The 22,712-nt window shown below is 40.4% G+C and overlaps 2 protein-coding genes across 2 annotated transcripts in view; one reads left to right on the forward strand and one right to left on the reverse strand.

Moving 5' to 3' along the window:
* sorcs2 (sortilin-related VPS10 domain containing receptor 2) overlaps nt 1-15,704 on the forward strand; it is a 308,171-nt gene extending 292,467 nt beyond the window's left edge. The window contains exons 15-27 of the mRNA XM_032583365.1: nt 3,891-4,011; nt 4,183-4,316; nt 4,402-4,521; nt 5,193-5,364; nt 5,451-5,637; nt 6,839-6,972; nt 7,905-8,028; nt 8,776-8,888; nt 9,710-9,832; nt 9,923-10,022; nt 10,378-10,480; nt 11,335-11,483; nt 12,401-15,704. Coding sequence (XP_032439256.1) covers nt 3,891-4,011; nt 4,183-4,316; nt 4,402-4,521; nt 5,193-5,364; nt 5,451-5,637; nt 6,839-6,972; nt 7,905-8,028; nt 8,776-8,888; nt 9,710-9,832; nt 9,923-10,022; nt 10,378-10,480; nt 11,335-11,483; nt 12,401-12,465 — 1,645 coding nt within the window. The 3' untranslated portion in view covers nt 12,466-15,704. The remainder of the gene's footprint in view (nt 1-3,890; nt 4,012-4,182; nt 4,317-4,401; nt 4,522-5,192; nt 5,365-5,450; nt 5,638-6,838; nt 6,973-7,904; nt 8,029-8,775; nt 8,889-9,709; nt 9,833-9,922; nt 10,023-10,377; nt 10,481-11,334; nt 11,484-12,400) is intronic.
* Nucleotides 15,705-16,589: 885 nt separating this feature from the next.
* On the reverse strand, nt 16,590-22,387 carry LOC116732184 (putative C-type lectin domain family 20 member A). Its single transcript, XM_032582177.1, has 5 exons — nt 19,429-22,387; nt 18,961-19,335; nt 18,517-18,864; nt 18,333-18,421; nt 16,590-17,771 (listed from the first exon to the last, which is right to left on the reverse strand). Exons 1-5 carry the CDS (start codon nt 19,463-19,465, stop codon nt 17,691-17,693), a joined length of 930 nt encoding a protein of 309 aa, XP_032438068.1. The 5' UTR covers nt 19,466-22,387; the 3' UTR covers nt 16,590-17,690.
* Nucleotides 22,388-22,712: the final 325 nt, after the last annotated feature.

The raw sequence follows: 22,712 nt of genomic DNA on the forward strand, positions 1-22,712 counted from the left end.
TTTTACATCTGGCTTTTAGGTCCAGTATATTTATTCAGCGGGGAACAAATCCAGTGGTAATTGGAGTTTCTTAAAACTTCTAATGACTTTTACTTTCCTTGGTGTATAAATATGATGTGACACAGAGGTCCATTTATTTTAGCTATTAGCCTACAGGCTGGACAGAGACCGCTATTTATCTCTGCAACACACAGAGTGAGCAGGAGGCTAAGGGAGATACAAAAAAATCTTCAAAGCTGTTGGACACTTTCAACAGAAAGCCGCTTATTTAGATCAACAGGTCTCAACGTCGATTAAACACAATCTACATGTCGACAGGTTATTTGTGGGTGATGCTCTACCATGAGAAACGTAAATATTTAGAGGGGAACAAAAGATACATTTTTGGGAAAGTGCTCTAAAAGCAGGAAATGGATGATGGCGCGGGGAATCCTGGGTAAATACAACCAAAACAAATAGCGAGTCTAACTCTGGCAAGAGAAATAGCCTTTTGGTCTTTTACCAGAGACAAAAGAGAGACCCTAACCACTAAAATCTGATGTTACTCATTTTGTTTACATTTCATGAAGAAGGAGGTTGCGCTCAGTGTCGTCTTCTGACGTTTTTGTGCTGTTTCCTTCAGTGGTTCTTGGTGCAGCGCCACCACAGGCGAGAAGGGAAACAGGTTTTGTCTTTCACGGTGGTGTTTAAAAGTGAACCGCAGCAGCTTAAAATGTAGCAAATGTTGCAATTTTGGTCCCTAATCAAACCGAGTCTACCGGACTATCAGGTGTGAAAACCAATACTTTATGGCTTTTTAGCAGTAATCTTTTTATTTCCCCTCTACATTTGAGCTAGATTGATAACATAAAACCCAAATCTTTGACAAGACTTGCAACATATTCTACTACTAAAATGGTTGATTTCTTGACAATCCTTTGGCGTTGACAACCTGGCAGAAATTCAGTAGAAAGCATCCTCAGACTATAACGTCAAACTTTCAAGACCTCATATCTCTCTCTCTCTCTCTCTCTCTTTTTTTTGGCATCTCCTTCTTTTTGCTAATCCCTCCATCAGGAAAGTTAACTGAAGTGAAACCTGTCACATCATCTCAGACTACACGGCCAGGTTCACAGATAAGGCCAATCTTTCAGCTGTAATCTGTCGAGAAGGGCAAAGAGAAGACCACAAACACTAGGACACACACCAACACACAGACTCTTACACCGACAGAGACAGGGGACAAGAGGCTTTGGCATATAGGTTCACTCACAATTACCTCCCATGTTGATGGGTTGAATGCGCACACACACACACCCACGCGCACACGCACACACGCACACACACACACAGATATATGTTCCCCATCTGGCTCTGGAGAGATAGGGTCGAAGGGGAGTTGAGGGCAGCTCCTGTCTGAAAGATTAGCCTGGCTCTATTTCTTAACCATGGAGTTTCGATTTTTTGACGCCACAGTCTGCCATCCCATAATGAAGTCTTTGAGCGGTGACTTAGCACCAAGGACAGGTGGAGGGGAGGGTGGGTGTTGGTGGCAGAGCAGAGCTAATTCAGCTCTCGTACTAATGACAGCTGGTCAGATCAAAGACCGGACAGACGAAGAACGCCGATGGAAACAATGTGTCAGAAACACGCCAGATCATTATCCCAGCTCACTCTTCGTTCCCCGTTCTCCTGCAGGAACTTCTTTGCCAGAAAGATTTCCTCTGAAGCGCCTCCGCATCCGATATCTTTTGGCACCAGAAGCTCCCCCCATTAAAAAAAATAAAATAAAATGATAAAGAACCCAACCCGCGCTGGCGTTTTTCCTCTGTGTTTCCTTAATGAGACGATCCGTTAATGGCCGTCGAGTTTGTTTTCGCTCGGCTCTCTTCGGAGTATTGTTTGTCAACTGACAGAGCTCTAGAGGCTCTGAAGTGCCAACTCACCACTGAAGCACCAAGATGCTAAATTAACTGAGGCTGGTGGGAATCAGATAAAGCAGTAAGTCTCGCTTTAAAAACTGGAGCGAATTAATTTGAATTTGTGTGGGAGCGGATTTGGACGGGAGAAGGAAGAAGGCAGTCAGCATAGTTTAGGAATTCATTAGCAAGTATGTGTGGGCCTCTAGAAATCACTTGAGCCATTTGATTTCACCTACATTGACCATGTAGTTGATTAATTTGAAAATAAATTTGCTTAATGGAAAAATTCTAGTATTTCAATGAAAAGTTTTGGTTCTAGGATGAGGTGACTGTTTTTTTGTGGTCCTATCAAAATTGTTTTGGTTTTTTGCAAAACCGCAATGGAAACGGTGTTTCCGCTTCACACGAGTCACATGATCGACAACTAGATGTTACTACTGGCGAAAACCACAAAGAAGAAAACAGGAAGTGGTTAGAGGATGATGGTACGCCATGTTTTTTAAATGACGTATTGCGTGAACTTAATCACGTGAATTTAACTGCGTTTATTTAAAGGAAACGCCGCAACTGTAAAATTGTGTTTTTTCAACATCAGCAGAATATAGACAAAATGTGTAATGGAGACGAGTGACAGTTAATGTACATTAATTTGAGTAAAAACTTCAGTGAGTTGATAGCAGAGCAACAGACTCGATGCCTTGCCAAAGTATGCATGAACAGTTTCATCTAATGTCACGTCAGAGCCACAAGCATCCGTTTGTTTTATCCATATTTTATATTATAGACCAGATCAATGAGGCACAATTTTGTGAGGAATACGTTTTTTCTTAACTCATAATCGGCTTCATACCAGAGCAGCGAGAACAGAAAGACTGGATTTTGCTTTTCCTACTTCGTGTTGCTTTTGTGGTTTCAAGGGGTTTGAATATTTTCAGACAGCAACAGGAGAGGAAATGAGGAAGCGGCTGGTATGAGTCGACAGAAACTCATCCATCACGTCGTCTTTAACGATGTCAGTGCAGACGGTATTAGTCATGCTTGCTTTGCTCTCCTCATCAAGGTGATGGTGGGCCACCGCTGGCAGACTAACATATGCTGGAGTCACTGACTTGAGTCACATCAGTCTGTTTTTAGAAGCGACGCTGCAACCGCAACGGGAAGACAGCTTACTGTAGCTCCCGAATGGTGACGGGGCCTGTGTTGGATTATAGAACAGCACCATCTAGTGGAGGGATGCCGCGTGTGTGTCAGGGAGACTTTATTACTCTGGAGCTGAGTGGTTTCATTTTATGACAATTTTATCAGGGAAATTGTAGACAGGACTAAAAAAAAACAAGTGTAAATTTCTGCCAAAAAATATTTAGATTAATCTCAGAAATTTTCTAGACGAAACTTGGAACATTTCTGAGTTTCTGACGTTGAAAGTTTGCCAGAAGAAACTCAAGATATTTTGAGAATAATTTCAGAAATGAAAATGTTCACATTTGCAGTTTTTCAGTGTTATTTCTGCGTACTAGCCAGGCAACAACCTTTTATTGACGAATTTGCTTTTGTGTCTTTGTGCAAAGACTATAAAGTAAGTCTAAAATTTTCTGGGAAAAGTTCATACATTTTAGATTAGTCTCAGAAATTTTCGAGAAAAAGTTGAAAACCTTTGACTTCTGAAACACTGGAAAATTTCTTGAGGTTAATCTCAAAATTGTAGGTTTTTTTTCTAGCAAATTTTTGACTTTTCAAGCTCAGAAATGTCCAAGTTTCTCTCTAGACAATTTTACTGATTAATCTCAAAAGGTACTTCTCTATTCTTTGCTTTTCTTATCTACACCGGCCCAAATACGCCATCGTACGTTTTCTTATTGAAGCTCTTTCTTTTTATCTTGATACTTTTTAATTATTGATGAATAAAAACAAAATTATGGAAGGACAGATAAAGACCACTCTGCCCTGAAGTAACAGTAAATAATATTGAATGTGTGTGTGTGTTTTCAGTGTGTTTGGCCACATCAGCTACAGGTCGGACTGGGAGCTGGTCAAAGTGGACTTCAGGCAGTCTTTCCCCCGTCAGTGCACTGAGTTGGATTATGAGTCCTGGCAGCTCACAGACCTGCAGGTAAATCACACTTAAAGCCACGAACACAACATTTGTTTTATTTCCCCCTATAAATACAGCTATTTAATAGATTTTCTGACATCTAAACTATTTTTGAGGATGTAGGAGTGGAGAAAACTTTATCGTGTTAGCTCGTGTGAATGTTTTTCGGTGCGCTCGGGTCGCCCTCAGGGGGAAAAGTGCATTATGGGACGAGAGCGGACCTTCAGGAAGCGGAAGGACAGCGCGTTCTGCATGAAAGGAAAGAGCTACACCTCGGCTCTCACCGCCACGCCCTGCCAGTGCACCGACAGCGACTTCATCTGGTGAGCGGGCCACTGAAAAAAAATGAAACGCACAAAAACAAAGTCTCTGATTGTAACTGTGCCTCTAACCGTTGTGCACATGCAGTGATTACGGCTTTGAGCGCTCCTACACGGAGGGCGATCGATGCTTCCCGGACTTCTGGTTTGATCCCGAATCTCCCCCAGAGAGCTGCCACCTCGGACAAAACTACCAGTCTAGCACTGGGTACGTTTCGTATTTAATAAAAAAAGCTTGTGTTTGTTTGTTTGTTGTTCTTTTACCCCTAATTTCATGCTATGTGTTAATAAGACCAACACCTAGTGGCAGCAACTCAAATTTTGAAGCAAAAAAAGGGGGAAAAAAATCAGATTTTCTTTTTTACATGATGTGTTTTTTTTTGTTTGTTTAGCTAATGTTGAGCAATAAATGACATCACTTAATGTTTAATTGTCTATTATTAATCAGTGCGCTGGAGTAGTTCTGTCATTTATTTTTAGATATTTTCTATTCTCAAAGTTTAATTCCTGATTTTCTGGGGGAACAACTTCATTTATTAAAATTTCTTTCTATATGACAACCATTCCTTCTTGTTTTGGATGCCGTGTACCTGGACTAAGTTTTTTTCAGTGGTGATATATTATTGAATTACTGAATGAGTTGAACATTTTTAGTACAGGGTTTATTTCTGTACTGAGCGACAGAGACAGCTTAAAGTCAAATTCCTGATGCGTTTTTGGACAATAAGTAGCTTAGAGTTAGCTAAAGTCTGAAAGTAGCAGAAACCAGAGTGGCTTTGACCAGACAGACGTTTATAATACTTAGGATATTAGCTGTTAGCTTGTTTTTACGGTCGCTTAGCATTTTTTTTTCTTTCATTGTTCTCCGTTGTGTTTCAGCTACAGGAAGGTGATATCGAACTCTTGCGAGGGAGGCCTCGACAAACAGCAGAGCGCCAAACAGCACAGCTGTCCTCTGCTGCCCCCTAAAGGTCTGAAGGTCAGCATTAAAGGCCAGATGCTGGCCGTGGCCCCTGGCGATGACATCACGTTCATCGTCCACCAGGAGCAGGTGTCGTAAAAAAAGCCGACTTCTCCCTTCTTCTCCCTCCGGCATTTCCTCTGCAACCGGCTTACGGGTCGTTTTGTTCCCAACAGGGCGACACGAGCAGCACCAGGTATCAGGTGGACCTCGGCGACGGCGTTCGAACAATTTACCAGAACCTGACGGTGACCGACGAGCCCATCCAGCACCGCTACGAAAAGCCCGGCGTTTACAAGGTGACGGTGAAGGCGGAGAACATTGCGGGACATGACGAGGCCACCATGTACATCCAGGTCACAGGTCAGTGTTTGACCTACTCTGTGACCTTTAAATTGAACGTATTTAGTTGGTGTTTTATTCCTTTCCTCAGTCTGACAGCTGTCTTTTGTCAGAGGTATTAAACCTAAATGCTTCATTCCTTCTTTTATTCACACCTGGGAGTGTTCAACACTGCAGCAGAGAAAAATAAACCTGTGTAGCAGTCAGTAAAATAAATACCACTTTTCAGCAACATCGTTCCTACAAGGAAATGCTGAAATAAAAAATACAAAACAGGTTTGAGGAAGTAAAAATTCTAGGAAGTTATTAAAAGCTAATGCTAGCATTCTAGCAATTCTGGATGAACAAAATGGAAATGTGTGCAGTGACTCCTGATTGTTTCCATATTGTAGAAAAAGTGATGTAAATCAGTTTAAGTCTGATGTTCTGTCCTGAGTTTTCACAACAATTTGACTTTTTTTGCAGTTTATAAAAAAAAAAAATCAAACCTCTAGACTCGAGTTTTTCAAAGTCTTGGCCGCCAGGGGGCGCTAGGTGAGCCTCAGTAGGTTGGAGGAAAGATGAGGAAGAAAAAAAGCTAATTTTCTCATTTTAAAATTTAATTTTTTAAAGAATACAATCAAATCTATTTACCAATTATTATAAAATTTAAGCTAAAATAAGTTATTGAAATGCTCAGCTTTCTGATTGGCTGCCTGTCAAATGTATCAAGCTGCTCTGCTCCTCAAGCCAGCAAGCGCAAAATGGACAAGTTTGTGAAAAGAGATAGACCAAAGGAACAGAACAGAACTCATTGCCTACTAAAACCAGAAGGCATGAGGCAGCATTTATGCTAAACAAATATTAAATAGTGAATAAAAGTGAGAAAAAGCAAAGAAAAACATTCCAAAAGTCCATGAGCCGCGGAAATGCCGCCACGTTCTTTTGAAAGAGGTGCCGTTTGATCTAAAGTGTTTTTATTTTTTCACCAGTCAGATCGTCCAGGGTTCCTGTTCAGTCCTTTTTATGCGTCACTGTGACCTCAGGCAACACGTTGAACTCAAATTGACCCGCTGTGCTCATCGGTGTGTAAAGACGGCAGGGGACACGGTGTCAGTCTTGCTGAATGTGGCTTTTTACGTTTAAGTGTAACAGCTGGTCAGTAGAATAAGAAAGGCAGTGAGGGATTTTCCATTCAACAGTTTTTTGAGTGAATAAAACCCCCCAACTATTTCCTGTGCAGAGCCTCTGCAGGAAGTTCACCTGGAAGCGGTTCCCATTGCCAGGAGAAACCATGTAGTCAACCTGACGGCCATAGTTCTTCCCACTACAGCCAACCTGACCGTCTTCTACTGGTGGCTCGGCGACGGCCCTAAGGTAAAGTTGGAAATATTCAGCTGTTGTTTTACAAGTGCTGACTGACAGAAACCTATAGGCGCATCTTAAAGGGGTGGTGTTATGTAGAATAACACCAGCCCTATGTAAAATAACACTACATTTTGTAGTGTTGTTCCCTCATCAAAAACATACCTGAAGTGTTGCTTTGATTATTTCATGAATGTTTGAGAAATCCTTTGATCTCCATGGAAACCATCCACCTGTGCAAAACGCCTGGGTGGACCTAGCCCCGCCTTTCAGACGTTGTTAAAGGCTTAATAGAGGAGCCGTGTTGCGATGACTTTCTGAAGGCGGAGTTTCAGAAAGGGCTGGAGTTTCTTAAAGAGACAGAGGCCCAATTTCAAGGAACTAAATTACAAAGTCACATTTCTTTTAAGTTGTATTTGATATATGTAGCATTTTTATAGCAACTGAAGGTAACACAGTTACTTGATTATCATATAAAATGTGCCAGAAAAACATACCACACTGCCCCTTTAAAAACCTAAAATACCATAAAAAGTTTCATATTTTCAGTCTCTCATTTCAGAAAGTGAAACTCATGTATCACATAAATTTATTGCTGAAATATTTCAAGCCAGAAAGGTCTCAGAAAATTAGATTCTTAGATAACAATCAAAAAAAGGAATTTCTAATGCATATATGTTATGTATTGGCCATAATATCGACTGTGAATATTTACACCAAAAAAGAGCTTCTGGGCTCCTTCAACTCATGAAAAAGCAGCAGTTGATGTTAATGCGAAGTATATCAAACCTCATTTTGGCATATTTAACGCAGCATAACGATTTAATAATGTTTGAATGTATTAAAACTTGGTTGATTGATTATGAGGTTTAATACCCAAGTTCTTGGTGTGCTAGTTTGTCTTGTTCTTCCTGTCGTGTAGCTAACATTTCTCCCTCTCCCAGCCCAAACTGACCCTCCAGAACAGCCTTTTGACCCGTTTCCCCGAGAGCGGAGAGGTTTCCGTCACCGTCCAGGCGTCCAACGGCCGATCCATGGTGCAGGACACAAAGATCGTCAGAGTCTATGGTAAGACAATTAATATCTTGCACTTAATGAAGCGTCAAGGTAACGATGGTTGCGTGTGCTTTTCCATAATAAGGACTTAGCTTAGCTTTGTGGCCACATAATACTAGATTGGTTTACTTAATAACTTTAAAACAGTGTCTGTTTAGTATTACATTTGCAACCATTTCAAACAGCGGTGTCCATATTGCGGCGCGGGGGCCTTTTGCAGCCCTCTGGAGGATTTTGCACAGCCCCCCAACCTCAACGCAAATAGGTGGTTGATGCAAATGGATGAGTTTTCATCTTGCAGTGCAAGATTTTTACAGATAAATAACTTACTAAAAAAAAAAAAAGAAGATTTTTTTTTTTAAGATAAATAACAAATTACTAAACAAAATCAAGATGTTTTTTTTTACAGATGAATAATATCACGTTTTAAAAGATCAAGTTTTGTTACAGATAAATAACATCTTCATGAAATGAGTCAGGATTCTTTTACTGGTGACCTGTTGTGTCATAACTCATTCGTGCACAACCTTTTTTTTATGTTTTGTATCTGTAATTAATTTAAAAAAAAAATTGCTTTCATTTATTATTGAGCAGATAAACTTAACAAAAACAACACAAAACGTTTGTATTGAAAACCTTTTTTGGCCCATGAGAGCTTTTCAGTGTAACGAGTTTGGATGCCGCTGATCTAAATTTTTACATTTGAGTCCTTATTAAAGAGAAACAAATTCAGTGGTAATTAACTCGCTCTCCTTCCAGACAACTTCCAAGTCATCCCGCTGAGCTTCAGCAGGAACCTGGACCGTTTCAACCCCAACATCCCGGAGTGGAGGGACGACGTCGGCCAGGTGGTCACCAAGCTCCTAGCCAAGGTTCGATCCCTTCACTTCACCTCATTTCCAGTCATTTTCTTTGTTATAGACAACGTTGATGTTTCCGCTGGATCACTTGGTTGCTTTGCAACGAAGCGAGACGAAAGTTTAAAAACAAAATTTCAATGGTTGATGGTGATGAAGTATGAAAGATGACCAGGAGAGGTGTTGCTCTGTCCTTTATTGTTGGATTTTTGTCGTCTATTTGCCCAATTTGACAAAATCTGTTATCAGTCCAGCAGCAGCGGCTTTATATATTTTTCAGGGCTACAACTAATCGATTATTCTGACGATTAATCGAATGAAAGAACTGACACAATCTGCATATTTTTCATTATCTACCAAAGTTTATTTTTATAATATGAGAAAAACATTTTAAAAAATGCAAATAAGCCGATAACTCAATTATTTGTTTATTTGGTCTGCGGGTGTTAACTAAAAAGAATTGCCTAAAATGCAGTACCATAGCATCAACATAGTGAACGCTGGATCATTCGTAGCAAATGATGAATCTGCAGCAGAGGATTGATCTGTTGACTAATTTTTAGTCAATAATTGGACAGCAGGAGGCATTTTATGGGAAAAACTACTCCACTTCAAGAGAAGCTTAGAACATATGTACAGACAAGGAAGGTTTTTCATCTTTGTGTAGTTTTAGCTTCATTACTAAATTGGTGTAAAAATTTTCAAATACGTTGAGCTGAAATTTGAGACACGGCAAAGCTGAGCAGTTTTTATTTTTTTGTAGAATGTGCGATTGTTGTGCTGTCGGCTTCCTGCTGACCAGCCTTACACCGTTCTTTGTGACCACATGTCCTCAGACCACAGGCGTACCTCAGGACTCTCTGGTTACCGTGGTGAACCCAGGCCTCCCCACGACGGCCGACCTGTACGTGTTGCCGCTGGACTCCAAACCAGCCAAGGGCAGCGTATTAGTAGATAAGGTAGATCCACACAGACCCGCGCAGTTTCTCCCAAAACATAAAGACCCGTTGAGTGTAATCGCAGCTCTAATGCAACGTTCTCCTTCTTAGCGTATCCCAGCGGTGGTTCAAGCGGTCAGCGACAAGAACATCAGCTTCATGGTCCGAGGCGGTCTGCGGGTGTTGGTGATGTTGGCCGACCCGAACGCAGGTAGACCCTGAAATCTACCGACGCTTTACTTTGTGTTTGTTTCCACTGTAGTTTATCGTTCAAGCTATAACAAACAGCATGCTAATGATTATGTCCATTGAAGAGGTTTAATTGCTAATGACTCGATAGCTGCGGCGGCAGAGAGTGGTGCGTTCACCAGACGTTCCCAAACACAAATAAAACCCTTTCCCTGTTGCGACCCAATGAATCGTCTCCACTTTGAGGCCGCCGTGCTGTCCTGTTCTCCCAGACACCTCTCACACTTTCTCATCAACACTAGCAAGTTTCTGCTATGGCTTCTACATGACGTCGGTCCCTTCTTCTCTGAAACCTGCGCATTTGTTTGTCACTCTAGGCTACCACGGAGCAGCCGGAGGTCCAGGTGTCTGGGCGCTGGCTGTCATATTCCTAATAAGCGTCGTTGGCACTGGCTCGTTCATTCTGTACAAGTTTAAAAGGTGAGCTTTGTCCTGGTGTGAAGTCACTTCCTGTTGGTCTGCACTCGACCACAGCCAGTAGCATGATCTGAGTTTTAACACAAAACATCTACTTTCTTGACGTATGAAAGGCTGGTTATATTTATAGATGCACAAACCTATTTGGAAATCAAAAAGACAATGGCAGCGGTGAAGTAGTTTTTCAAAAGGTGTTGCAGTCCGGCCTCATTCAGAGAGGTCATGGAGGTCGTGGTGACATCACCCCACCTCCCAGTGACGGGGGAATCAGAAACACGTTTACATAAGACAAGTTGGACGTTTGTTAACACTAAATAAAGGTCTTGTCATGATTCAGTTCCAAGAATGTATGTTAAAAAATGTCTTCAATCGGAGGCTTCTTCAAATACACTGTAACACAGACTGCTACAGGAGATCTCTCCTGCCCTACAACCATTACCAATTACAACAAATGCAAATAATTCTACAGAATAATTGAATTTTTGCAGCAGATTTTTATAGTTTTATTAAATTTTGTTTGCTTGATTCAAAAGCATTATCTGAAACCCGCTGGTAACCGTTGCTTTATTGCCCAAACTATTGCCCCCCTTCTTCCTACCACACACTATAGTTTGCATGAAATTTAGCGTCGATAACAAGATCTTATGAACTGCATGCACTTTTAATTTATTTCCCCCCACAACAGTAGCTCACTAATGACCCCACAGCCCCTGAGCGCGGAACACGAATATCCACCGAAAAGTCACCTGAATGAAAACCTGCCGTTCGGTTCTCCAGCCCCGTCTCATTAAAAACAAACTACTATCCCACAGTCCTTGGCCTAGGACTGAGGACCCCTATCCTCCACTGTTTTTCAGAAAGCTCCCCGGCAACCGCAACATCTACGCCCAGATGCACAACGAGAAGGAGCAGGAGATGACCAGCCCCGTCAACCACAGCGAGGACACGCAGCACATCATCCAGGGCGAGGAGTTCATCGACGACGACCTGGACTCGCAGACTCTAGGTAACGCGGGAGGCAGCCCCGCCTTCCGTTCTCTTATAAGGACTACCACTAACCACTGCTACTAAAACAGCCAGGCCACTAACTCCAGCAGCTAACACACACCAAGGTACTGAATGACTTCACCCGTTTTCTTTTAATATTTTAATGTTGTCAGTCTGTTTTTTAAGGCACTTCAGTCAATTGATTATATGTACAGGTGCATCTCAGTAAATAAGCATGTAACCTATTTAATTTCAATTAATTATTTAGCTTAATTTCCCTAATCAATAAAGTATTTTTGAATTTTAAAAAAAGTTGTGTTGGTTTTTTTAAAGTTTTGCTTGTGCTTGTGTTTTACAACTCCATTTTTCCTTCCACTCAACTTTCCGGTTGTTGTGGCAGTGTGCAGAGAACCGGCTTCGTCAGCGTGACTTTTTGAGGTTTGCCCTATTTGTGCATGGTATCGGTGACTGCTAAAAAAAAAAAAAAAAAAAAAGGTTTTATTAGTCTTATGGATTATTCAGATTTTTCAAAAAAATGTGAATTTGGGAGTTTTTCTTAGACGTGAGCCGTAATCATCAAAAGCAGAAGCAAATCATCAATAAATACTTGAAATACGATGATCGTGTTTATCCTTTTTCAAAATAAAAAATCCAAGCAAATTAACTTTGCAGTGAAATTTATTGACTTATGAATCATTTATTGAGATGTGCCTGTAGTTTTAGCATGCTATGCTACATAGTTAAATGTTTTCTTGTATTTGACTGATGTTTATTTGGTTGAGATGTGTGTTCACATGGTTACACTCTTTTGTTTAGAAAACTCCACAAAGTACCGTTTACACCCTTCACTGTGATTTCTGCAGTTCATTTGTTAGCCTATTGTTAATTCGTTTGCACATGTTGTTTTTTCGTCCCCCCCCCCGACCTCGTCTCCAGGCAACCACTCGGGTGTGATCCTGAGCATCAACTCCAGAGAATTACACGGTTACCTGAGCAGCTGATGGCTGACAGGGCAACGCTGACGGGCTAGCCCAGCCTAGCCGAGCCAGCTAACAAGCACAGGGACTCTGACTTCCTCTTCCTCCCCTCCCCCGCCTCTCTCTCTATCTCTCTCTCTTTTTTTGTTTTTCCATCCACGTTGGAGACATCAGATCTACCCGACAGCCTCTTCCAACCCAACGTTTCGGCGATCTGTTTGAATTTTTTTGTATTCCACGTCCCTTTCTTCTCCTTTTCAGTTCATCTCAGCTCTGAAGAAGTGTTTAAGGTTCACCTGTTAATTTATGTATCAGTGCTTCAAAAATGTGCTGAAGTAGCACAACCTCCCTTACTGGTTTTAACTGATAAGATGGTTGATCGGTGCAGGCCAGCAGCGACTGAAATCAGGCCTCGCAAAAGTCTTACCTTTACCTAAACCTTTATTATTAATATTTGTCATGTTGCAGCTATGAACTTCAGTGTATTTTATTGGGCGTTTATGACACAAAGTAGCGTATATCCTCCTGACTACCATGAAAAAGAGTTTTTTTCTTGTTTTTTTTTTACTTTCCAAATTGTGTGGATATTTGAACTACGGGTAGTCACGAGGATGTTTGTGAAGTAGAAAGAAATGATACACGACTTTTAATTTTTTAAAGATCAAACAAATCGATTATTTGCAAAACCACATTTTTCTACAAGGTTACATGGAGAACATCTGTGAGAAGAAAAGCTTCTCCATTTGACTTAAATCGTTACTTGGACTGGGCCACTCTTAACGTGTGAGTGTGCGTTCCTGTAAACCGTCCCGTTGTAGCTTCAGTGGTAAGAAGAACGTCTTCCCTAATGTCACAGGCTGTTTTCAAAGCCTACGATTTTTTTTGTCGCCGTTTTTATCTGCTCCAGTCTTTCCCTTTGCGGCGTCCCCCACAGCATGACGCTGCCACCGCCATGTTTCCTGCTGGCGCGATCAGAGAGATGAATTGTTTTCCTTCTACTTCACATTACGCAACAATTTAAGTTGGTGTGTTAATAATACATTGAAGTTTGTGGTTGTAATGTGCCCAAATATAGAGCTTTGAAGGGGTAGAAATACTTTTCCGAGGCACTGTATGGTTATGTTTGAGCCATGCTGGGGTAGTGATGTTAAATGAAAGATGAGCCCGCTTTTAGTCCTTTACTTACTTTTCTTCTCCCCCAAAGTTAGCACTCCTCTCTTTTTACAAGGCAATAATAATCTCAATGGAATGTACAGTATAATAAAAACCCTTGTGAACTTGCATCTGAAGGGAATAAGCATGCAAACACAAGAGGGCGGTGTTGCACTTTTTTGGAATTTCCACTCACAGGTACTTCTCACCTCCTTGGGACTACACCATTATGTCCACATAGCTTTGATCTTTCTTCCCCCCCCCCCTTTTCTACGTCACCATTGTTCCGGATCCTTGTTTAAAATCGTATGAATATCGATGTGCGGTGTTTCAATTGAGTATCGGCTCTCGTCTGTCCCATGGTGCCTAAGACGGCAGACTTCGATCTGCTCTGTGACATTTCTCTGCCATCGTGTTATTTGTGTTTTAACTCTCCCGCGGTCTCGGGAGGAGCGCGGTCAAACAGCGGGGCGGGAGGGGCGACGAGAGGTTCCCGAAACCATAAACACACACACAAAACGTAAAAAGGTCGCGCGTGGAGTCGCCGCACAGGGTAAAAAGCTCGCGGCTTCTCAATCGGCCCCATTTCTGACCGCGGGAGCGTTAAAAATGAAAAGAAGAAGAAGAAGAAAAAAGAATGGCCCTTTCTGTTCCTCCTCCTTACACGTTGTGGGTCGGAGCGGACTCTGTCCCCTGGAGACGAAGGTTGCGACATGAGGAGAAAGGGGGGGGGTAAGTCGACGTATTCTGTATCAGCCTATATTAGGCGTAGCCCACGGTGAAATCTTGTCTCTTTAAAGGTTTGGTTTTGTTGTATGTAAATGTGTAAATATGAACAGCGATTTCCACTTTGTATATATTCCCATCAACGTGTGTGTTTGTGTTTTACACGACTACCAAAATAAATCTTTTTTTTCCCCCCCTTTCTCCTTCTGCGTTGATTCGCCAATGGCTTTCCTAATGACGATATTAAAAACAAATGTTTTCGGTTTCGATGTCATCGCTTGCTTTCCCTGTATCCATTTTCAATATGACTGTTTTCGGATCAGGAATATTTCACACTTATCGCTAACTGGAAGTAAGACTGTCATCTCCAAAAGGCGCTGACAGCTACTGTATACAGTCATTATTATGTATATGGATATTTTTGATACACAAGCTCATTTTCTTTTTCTGTTGACCTCTTGCTGATGACTTTTTGTGCGATTGCTGGCACTAACTGGTTTTACGAAGTATGACACAGTCCAACGAAAACCTTACATTTGAAGGCCTTTGCAGACCACCAATAACCAGCAGCAGCTGCGTTTCCACTGACCATAACATTTTGAATTAGAAAAATAAATTCGCTTAATGGAAACGCGAAAAATTTAGAGAAAGAAAAGAAAAAAAATCATGTTTTTTGCTAGAAAACACTGGAACTATGATGAGGTGGTCTTCTGACCAAACTATGAAAAATATTATTTCACAACACTGCAATGGAAAAACATTTTTTTACCCATCACATGATTTATGTTATCAATAACCGGATGTTACAACTGATGGAAAAGACGAAGAAGTGGTAGAAAGTTGATGGCACAGAATGTTTTTTTTAATAAACAAACTTAATTTACTTGATTTAAACTGCTTTCTTATTTAACGGAAACACCAAAATTGTGAAGTTGTCAGTGTTTTTTTTTTTTTTAGACATTAGCTAACATTAGGTTTTGCGCACATCTGTTACGGAAACGCAGCTACTGTTGTCACGACCACTCTTGGGGTTTATCACGTATTGAATACGGCACATTACATTCGCTTGTTTACACCTTAGATCATCTTTTGTACATATATTCTGCTCATGTTCCAGTTAGTTTTCGTAGTGAGGTGTCGTCATTGTATCAATGTTCCTTTAAGCAAGAAGGGGGGAACGTGAGGGGTTGTGATATTCCACTGTATTAGTCCAGTGAGTTTCACGGATGATGACACTGACGTTGTGATTTGTACCACGCTGCTTTTTTCTTTGGTTGCGTTTTCTATTCGCTGGTTTGTTTGATCTCTTCGTTTGTGTGCTGTCTCTTCAGGAAGCCTAATGCACTGAACCTGCATCCTGAAATAAATCACTCCCATAACTTGTACGTGTGTCTGAACTTTATTGGGTCAATCAGCCTTGTCACCTGGTACCGTCGCACGGGCATCTATTTGCCCCCCCCCCCCCCCCCGAGATGAAACACATTTTTATATTTATAAAAGTAAATTGTAAAATTGGGAATCCCCCCCCTTATTATAATTATAGCACATAATTTTGTGGTGTTTTGATAATCAAAAACTTTTTTTTTGTTGCTTTTTTCAAATTTACATTTATTGATGCTTTGGTGGGACAAACAGTGCAGAAACTGGTAAAAAAAAAAAACAACAACAATGATGTCAATTTGGTTTTTATATAACATCATTAATTATAATTTATTGAGACACCTATAAGTTAAAATTCTTACCAGAAATTTTACAAGATAACCAATACATGATAAGTGTCCACCTCTACTGCATAGCAATGTAAAAATTGAAACCATGACTAGTCCTATATTACAGACATAAGTATAAACATAGGAACAATTATGTTGGGAAAAAAACCCCAACATATTTACTAGGCCGTTGACAGTGTCTGAAACGTGCAGGTGATTAATAAATGATTAGACAAATTGACCTAATTTACAGGTGGTACAGAGGAAATGCCCTGGAGGAGATCCTGGGGTCCAGGGATCAGTGTACGGGGAAAGGTTAGGACAATTCCAAGGGATCTTGACTGACAGGGGGACCCACATAAAAGTTTTTTTTTTTCCATTGTGCCCCAATTTATTTCTATTTCTGTCAATTACAAAATTAATCGTATCGTGTTTTTGAAATTGTTTTTAGTAGTAAAAATTAAATGCTGCCCCACCCAGACCAAAAAGCACACATTCATATTTGCACTGAACCCCCCCCCCCCCCCCCCCCCCCCCCCCCCCCCCCCCCCCCCCCCCCCCCCGGATCTGCATGAAATGGTTCGTTCCTGCTTAGCGCGCTTCACGGTGACTGTGGTCAGCAGCAGTTAGAACAAGTCAAAAACGACTGTGGCAGTAACTATGCTGCCAAACAATATATAAAGTCACGTTTTCAAAGGAAGAGAGAGAGAAAAAAGACAAGAGTGTCAATTTGTAGCCGTTTTTCTCCAAGAAAGGTGAGTAGACCGTGAGATTATCAACCATTTAGCATAGTTAGCTTAGCTACAGACTACTGTTTGCCTCCATTTCTCTAGCATTTAATGAACGACAGGAAAAGAATTACCAACATATCCATATATTTAACTTGTACCTGCACCTTTTACAACACTTAACAACAGAGGAACCAGTCAGCAGCAGCTCTAGACCCGATACCAGCAGAACTCCTCTTTTGTCCCAGTGAAAAAGGTGAGCAACACTGTGCTTAGTGACAAGCTAGTTAGCTTCATTCCAGGGAGTGTATAGGCATTTCTCTCACTTTGGTTTTTTTAGAATTACACAACAAAAATATATTTATTACTGACAGAAATTCAAACAATCTTTATAAAAATGATAATAAAAAAACCCAACCTCCTGTCTGGCCTGAAGCCAGTCCAGACAGTCCTGCTTTAGCTTGCATTTATTCCCATGTCCCTCTTGACTTGTCCCCTCATAAGAGAAATTATAGCTGCACTATGTAGCTTTTATGATTCCTGTTGCAGCAAAGAGAACTCCTCTGCCAGTTTCTGATGCAGATTGTTCTTTTCAGCTCTAAGGGAATTGATAAGAAACTGAAATTTGGGTTTTTGTGATTATTCAGTGAAAATCAAAGAGAAATAAAAAAATGAATCTTTTAAATATATTGTCTGTATATAATGAGATTAAAATAACATACTAGTTTCACATTTCAAATAAGTTACTGGCTTCCATCCAGATTTGAATTATGCTAACTACGGAGAGCCATTCAAATTCAAAAGAATACCTTACTGAATGGTCACTGTTAGAAAGACTAAAGTGTCTTTACTGTACATTAGAAGTCCAGCAGATCACGAGTCACATGTGACTAAACTGTCTCCAAAAGAAGAGTGGAAATCTGTAGTGTATATTCTACAATTCAGTCTTTTTCTTGTCCTTCTTTGGCTGCTCAACGAACTTCAACGATGCACTTTCGCTTAATTTTTCCTGGAGCTGCGAGAGAAAAATAGTTGGCAGTTTTTCAAAAATCTCATCAGAGCTTGGGTTTTGGAGGCAATCTTTGAGGAATCACTAGCTACGTTTCCATTAAAAATGTGCACAAAACGTTGCCCAATATTCTGCTAATGTTGAAAGAAAAACAATTTCGCAATTGCGGTGTTTCCGTTAAATGAGAAATGCAATTAAAATTATGTGTGAATAACTTTTGCTTGAGCAACAAGTCATTAGTAATCATGCCGTGACGTCACCTTCCTCCCACTTCCTGTCATCTTCTTCATATTTTCCACCAGTAATATCCAGTTGTTGGTCACGTGACTCGAGTGATGTGAAAAAAGTGTTTTCATTTGCACTTTCCGTCCGTATCGCTAATTTTGACACGGCCGAAGGAACCACCTCGTGCTAGCGCAAAACCTTATTGAAAAACGTCTGTTTTTTGTTTTTTTTTTCAAAATTGCCATATTTCCTTTAAGTGAATTTATTTTTGTAATTCCAATTTGTGCAATTATACAGTCAATGGAAACGCAGCTAGTAACTTGTGTGCCACAAAACACTTGCCTTGCTCAGGAGTTGGGCTTTCTGTTCGGGGTCACTCAGATTCAAAGCACCTGTTGATGTCAGTTTTATCTTCACTATTCTCTTCATCACTAGTTGAAGAAAACACACATTCGTTTGCAATTTTATCTTGAAAATGTCCTTCCTAAGTCAGTCATTTGTTTTACCAGAGAACGGTAAGACTCACCTTTGAACGAGTAGCACACAAACGGCAGTCGTGTTTGACAGGGTAAAAACTTCCATTTTGCAGATCTTGCCTTAGACGTAGCTCCACATATCCGTGCGTCGGAACCAATAACATTCGATATGTGATCCCAGTTGCTGAACCTGAAGCTACTCTTATCAGACCAGTAATTGTTTTCATCTCTATATAGACCAGTCCATGCCCAGTATCCAGTCGGTACCAGGGTTTGAACCCATTGGTTTTCTTTGATGTTCCCGATTGTGGCCAGGTCTGTGAAGTTGTGCCGGCAGTACGTCCGAGCATTGGACCAACTCATTGCTTCATCTACAGCCACAAACTCAGTCGTACCTGCTGTGTATGAAGTTAAGACAACAGACCGATTAGACAGTGTGGTAAGATTACAATCTCAATTTCAAAAACAAACTTTATTCACCACTGAAATGTTACCGTTATAACAAACAAATGGGAATTTTTTCGCACAATCGTAGTCCCACCATCCTCCATTGTCTCCAATGCACACACAGAACTGATTGGCTGAAATAAAGTCGGGATCGTAATCGGAACTCTCCCAGTTTCTGTACTGGGACCCGACACTGTTCAGTAGGCCAGACCACGTCCAGTTGATATTGCTGTACAGACCGATCCAGACGTCGTCATCAGCAGACGAAACGATGTCGAGGAATTGCTTCACGTCTTTAGAGTTTCCGATGGTAGCCAGGTCCGTGTGGTGCTTTCTGCAGTATATCTGAGCCTCATCCCAGTTCAGGGACTCTTTGACAAAGTAGTACTGACGTTCCTGGCACAAGGAAAAACTGAGCAAGGCTAGAAAAATATAGGAAATCTTTAGATATTTAAAATCTTATTACATCTTCTACAGTGTCATTAAAAAATATATAAAAGGTTAATAAATTGTACCTGATAGAATCCAGGCTGCCAGCAGGAAACTCTTCATCGTGATGCTGCACTGTACTCTGTTACAGTGAAGCCTTCAATAAAAAAAAAAGTCTGTTTATGCAAAGCATCACAGCGAGGGCGACTGCATGGCTAGGAAACAGCAGACAGTTTGGAGCGCTCCAGGGACAGCTCAGCCACTGAAGCATGATTGACTGATAAAACCCTTTAGGCATCAAGTGAATCACCAAGAAGGATTAGTCTTGATTTGGAAATAATCCGATCCATATGCAGTTCAGAAATGGACATGGAAATAATTCACTTTGCAAAGAGCTGACTGGAGTTGAACATGACGCACAGAGGGGGAAGTGGAGCATTAGCATAATCTAAAAGCGGCTGATCTGGTACACACAAACACACAACGTAAAATACGTGTTGGCAGATCCTGATGCAAATAAACCAGCCTTAACAAGGACAGTTTTTACCTAGGATTAAGATCTACAGTTCCCAGTTTAGCATGCGGACAAACATACAGCCACGTCATGGAGTCATGGAGTTTGTTGGTTTTCTGCTAATGTCGAAAAAGCCCAATTTTTGCATTTGCGGTGTTTCTGTTTAACTCTCGCTCCCTGAAAATACAATGGACAAATGGAACACGGGTGATCCGTTGCATGTTAAGGTTAAATAAGAAATTAAATTAAAATCACACTTGAATAAGCTTGTTCACGCAATAATTTACTAAGAATCAAGGATGTTAACAGTTCCATAAGATATATTCATCATCTGGCAGCCATGAGACAAGATGTTGACGTCTTATTCAGGCATTAGAGCAACAAGCTCCTTATATTTGAGAGTGACTACATATGTGGCGTTTTGGGTAAATTGTAATCAGCAATTTTATAAAACAGTTAAGTATTCAACACATTAGAATGACACATGACTTTTTATAAACTGTGTGGGAGCTTTGGTATATTGGTAGATCCAGCTGCACACTGTCCAAAAACAAAGAAAAAAGAAGCAATCATCCTCTTACTACTTTCCGTCGTCTTGTCTTTTTTGCCTGTAGTAACATCCAGCTGTAGTAACATCACGTGATTTGTGATGCGGAAAAACGTTTTTCCATTACAGTTTTGCGGAGTACATCTATTTTGGTTTTTCAATTGTTGACTGTATGGTGTTTTTTTATGACGTTGTATTTTGGGGGTTTTATGAGTTTTAAAGCACTTTGAACTGCTGAAATGCTTTAGAAATATACTTGATTGACTGATTTTATACAAAAACGGAAAAACTCCCTCAACTTTTTATCGAAAAACGTTTCGGAATTTGCTTGTTTCTATTAAGTTAATTTATTTTCGTAATTTCAATTTGCGCACTTTTATGGTTAATGGAAACACAGACACGTATATATGGAGTCTTTTTAGCTGTATGAATATGTGTGTGTAAATATATATAGTATATTTCATTTCACTCCAGAATGTGAGATCACCAGCAAAAGGCTCGATTTCATAGCGAATCCAGATGAGTCAGCTGATTTGGACTGATAGTGCAGTCACTCTATCAGTGCGACTGCTTGAAAAAATTTGGTTTATAGTTTGGTCAAGTGACAGCGTTCAGTGCGGACAACACCCATGTCAATGTCGGAATTCACAACTCCGTCTTCACCAGCCCAACACAGAGAAGCATGGTCTTGACCAGCTCACTGCGGATGTGGAAAATGTGGTGTTGAAAATATACGGCTACTTTTCCACATCAGCCAAAAGAAGAGTGTCACTCAAAGAGTTTTGCCGTTTTTGTGATGTCGAGTTCCAGGAAACTCAGCGACATGTCACAACCAGGCGGTTGTCTCCAAATCCAGCAATCGCCCATTTGTTGCAAACCTTGACTGCAGCAAAGTCTTAACATCGGTCGAAATACGGGGAGGAGTGTCCCAGACAACTACGTGGTTTGTTGCAGCTCAGTGAAGAATCTGAGGAAGATCAAGGAGGAGGTATTGTGTGAAGGTCTATCTTCTGTTCTGCAATATGCTCTCACTCTTTGAACAAGTTGTATAGAAACCAGAGAGGGATAAAAGCATCCGTATTGAGTTATATCCTATCATGAATAACTTCAGGGACAAATTCACGCGAAGACGAGATGACCAACTCTGTGGCTACTTAACTGAATTAAAGCTGCAGCGGCCCAAAGCTGTGCCTGCCAGATAGGCGACTCTCTTTAAAGAAGCTGACCTGCCTTAACACTCTCACTTTGTCATCAGTCACATCCTGAGCATCCCGCTGGATACGTCAAAGGAATATTTTCTAGAATGGCCACCAAATCGAGTGACTGCAGGAGCAGCTGCTCCATTGATCTCACGAGGAGTGAGCTACTGATCACTCAACTTTGAGCAGACCTGTTCAGAGTTTTACAACAGCACTTTGAAAGACAAAGAGTTACTCACTGCAGCAAGCAGTAAGAAAAAGTATACTTGGAAAAGGAAGTAACTCAATAAGGAAGAGAAGGAAACATGTTGAATGTTTAAATTCAGTCTAACTCCACACACAGGAGAAACACAAAGGTTTCTAAGTATTCCCAAAATTGTTAAGGGAATGAGTAATGTATGTACTATTTTCTTATTTGGTAGACTGCTAGACACGTTTACAAGTGTTTTTGTTATTATTATTATGTTTTTTGCTTAGATTTTTCCTCTGTAGGATAAAAATGTCATAAGGGTCCACAAAGAGAGTTCCTACAGCAAGAACAGGTATGCTTACACTACATTTATTAACTTCTCAACTTATTTAGTTTACATTTTAAAAGTTCAGTATTGCAAAAGTTTTTTTTTTTACTATTATTTTATATACGACTAATTGCTTTCTGGATCTCCCATTTACAAAAAAACACATAAAATGTGAGTCGGGCAACTTGGGCCATGTTGGTCTTGGCCCTGAAAAGCTTATATATTTTCATTTATAGAAATAAATGAAAATATGCTTAAGAAAGGAAATCTCAAAAAATGTTCTTAGTGTAGGATTTAAAAAAAAAAAACTGGTCATCATTAACTCCAAAAATCTTTAACTTATTAATCTCATACAGAGTTAGTGATTGATTAATCTGATTTTCTTTCTCAAAGATGACACCTCCTGTCTTGTCTGAAGTTAAAGCAGAAAATTTAGTCATGCACTTCTTTTTATGCGTGAAAGACGTAAAGCATCCAAACACCAAAGCAGGAAATCTGAGAATACGCTAATGGAAATAAATGCAAATGTATAAGAAACAGAATACAAGAATAAAACTAAAAGAAAAGAAAAGAAAAAAAAACAACATAAAAG

The sequence above is a fragment of the Xiphophorus hellerii genome, chromosome 14 (genome assembly GCF_003331165.1).
Source record: "Xiphophorus hellerii strain 12219 chromosome 14, Xiphophorus_hellerii-4.1, whole genome shotgun sequence".
Classification (NCBI taxonomy): domain Eukaryota; kingdom Metazoa; phylum Chordata; class Actinopteri; order Cyprinodontiformes; family Poeciliidae; genus Xiphophorus; species Xiphophorus hellerii.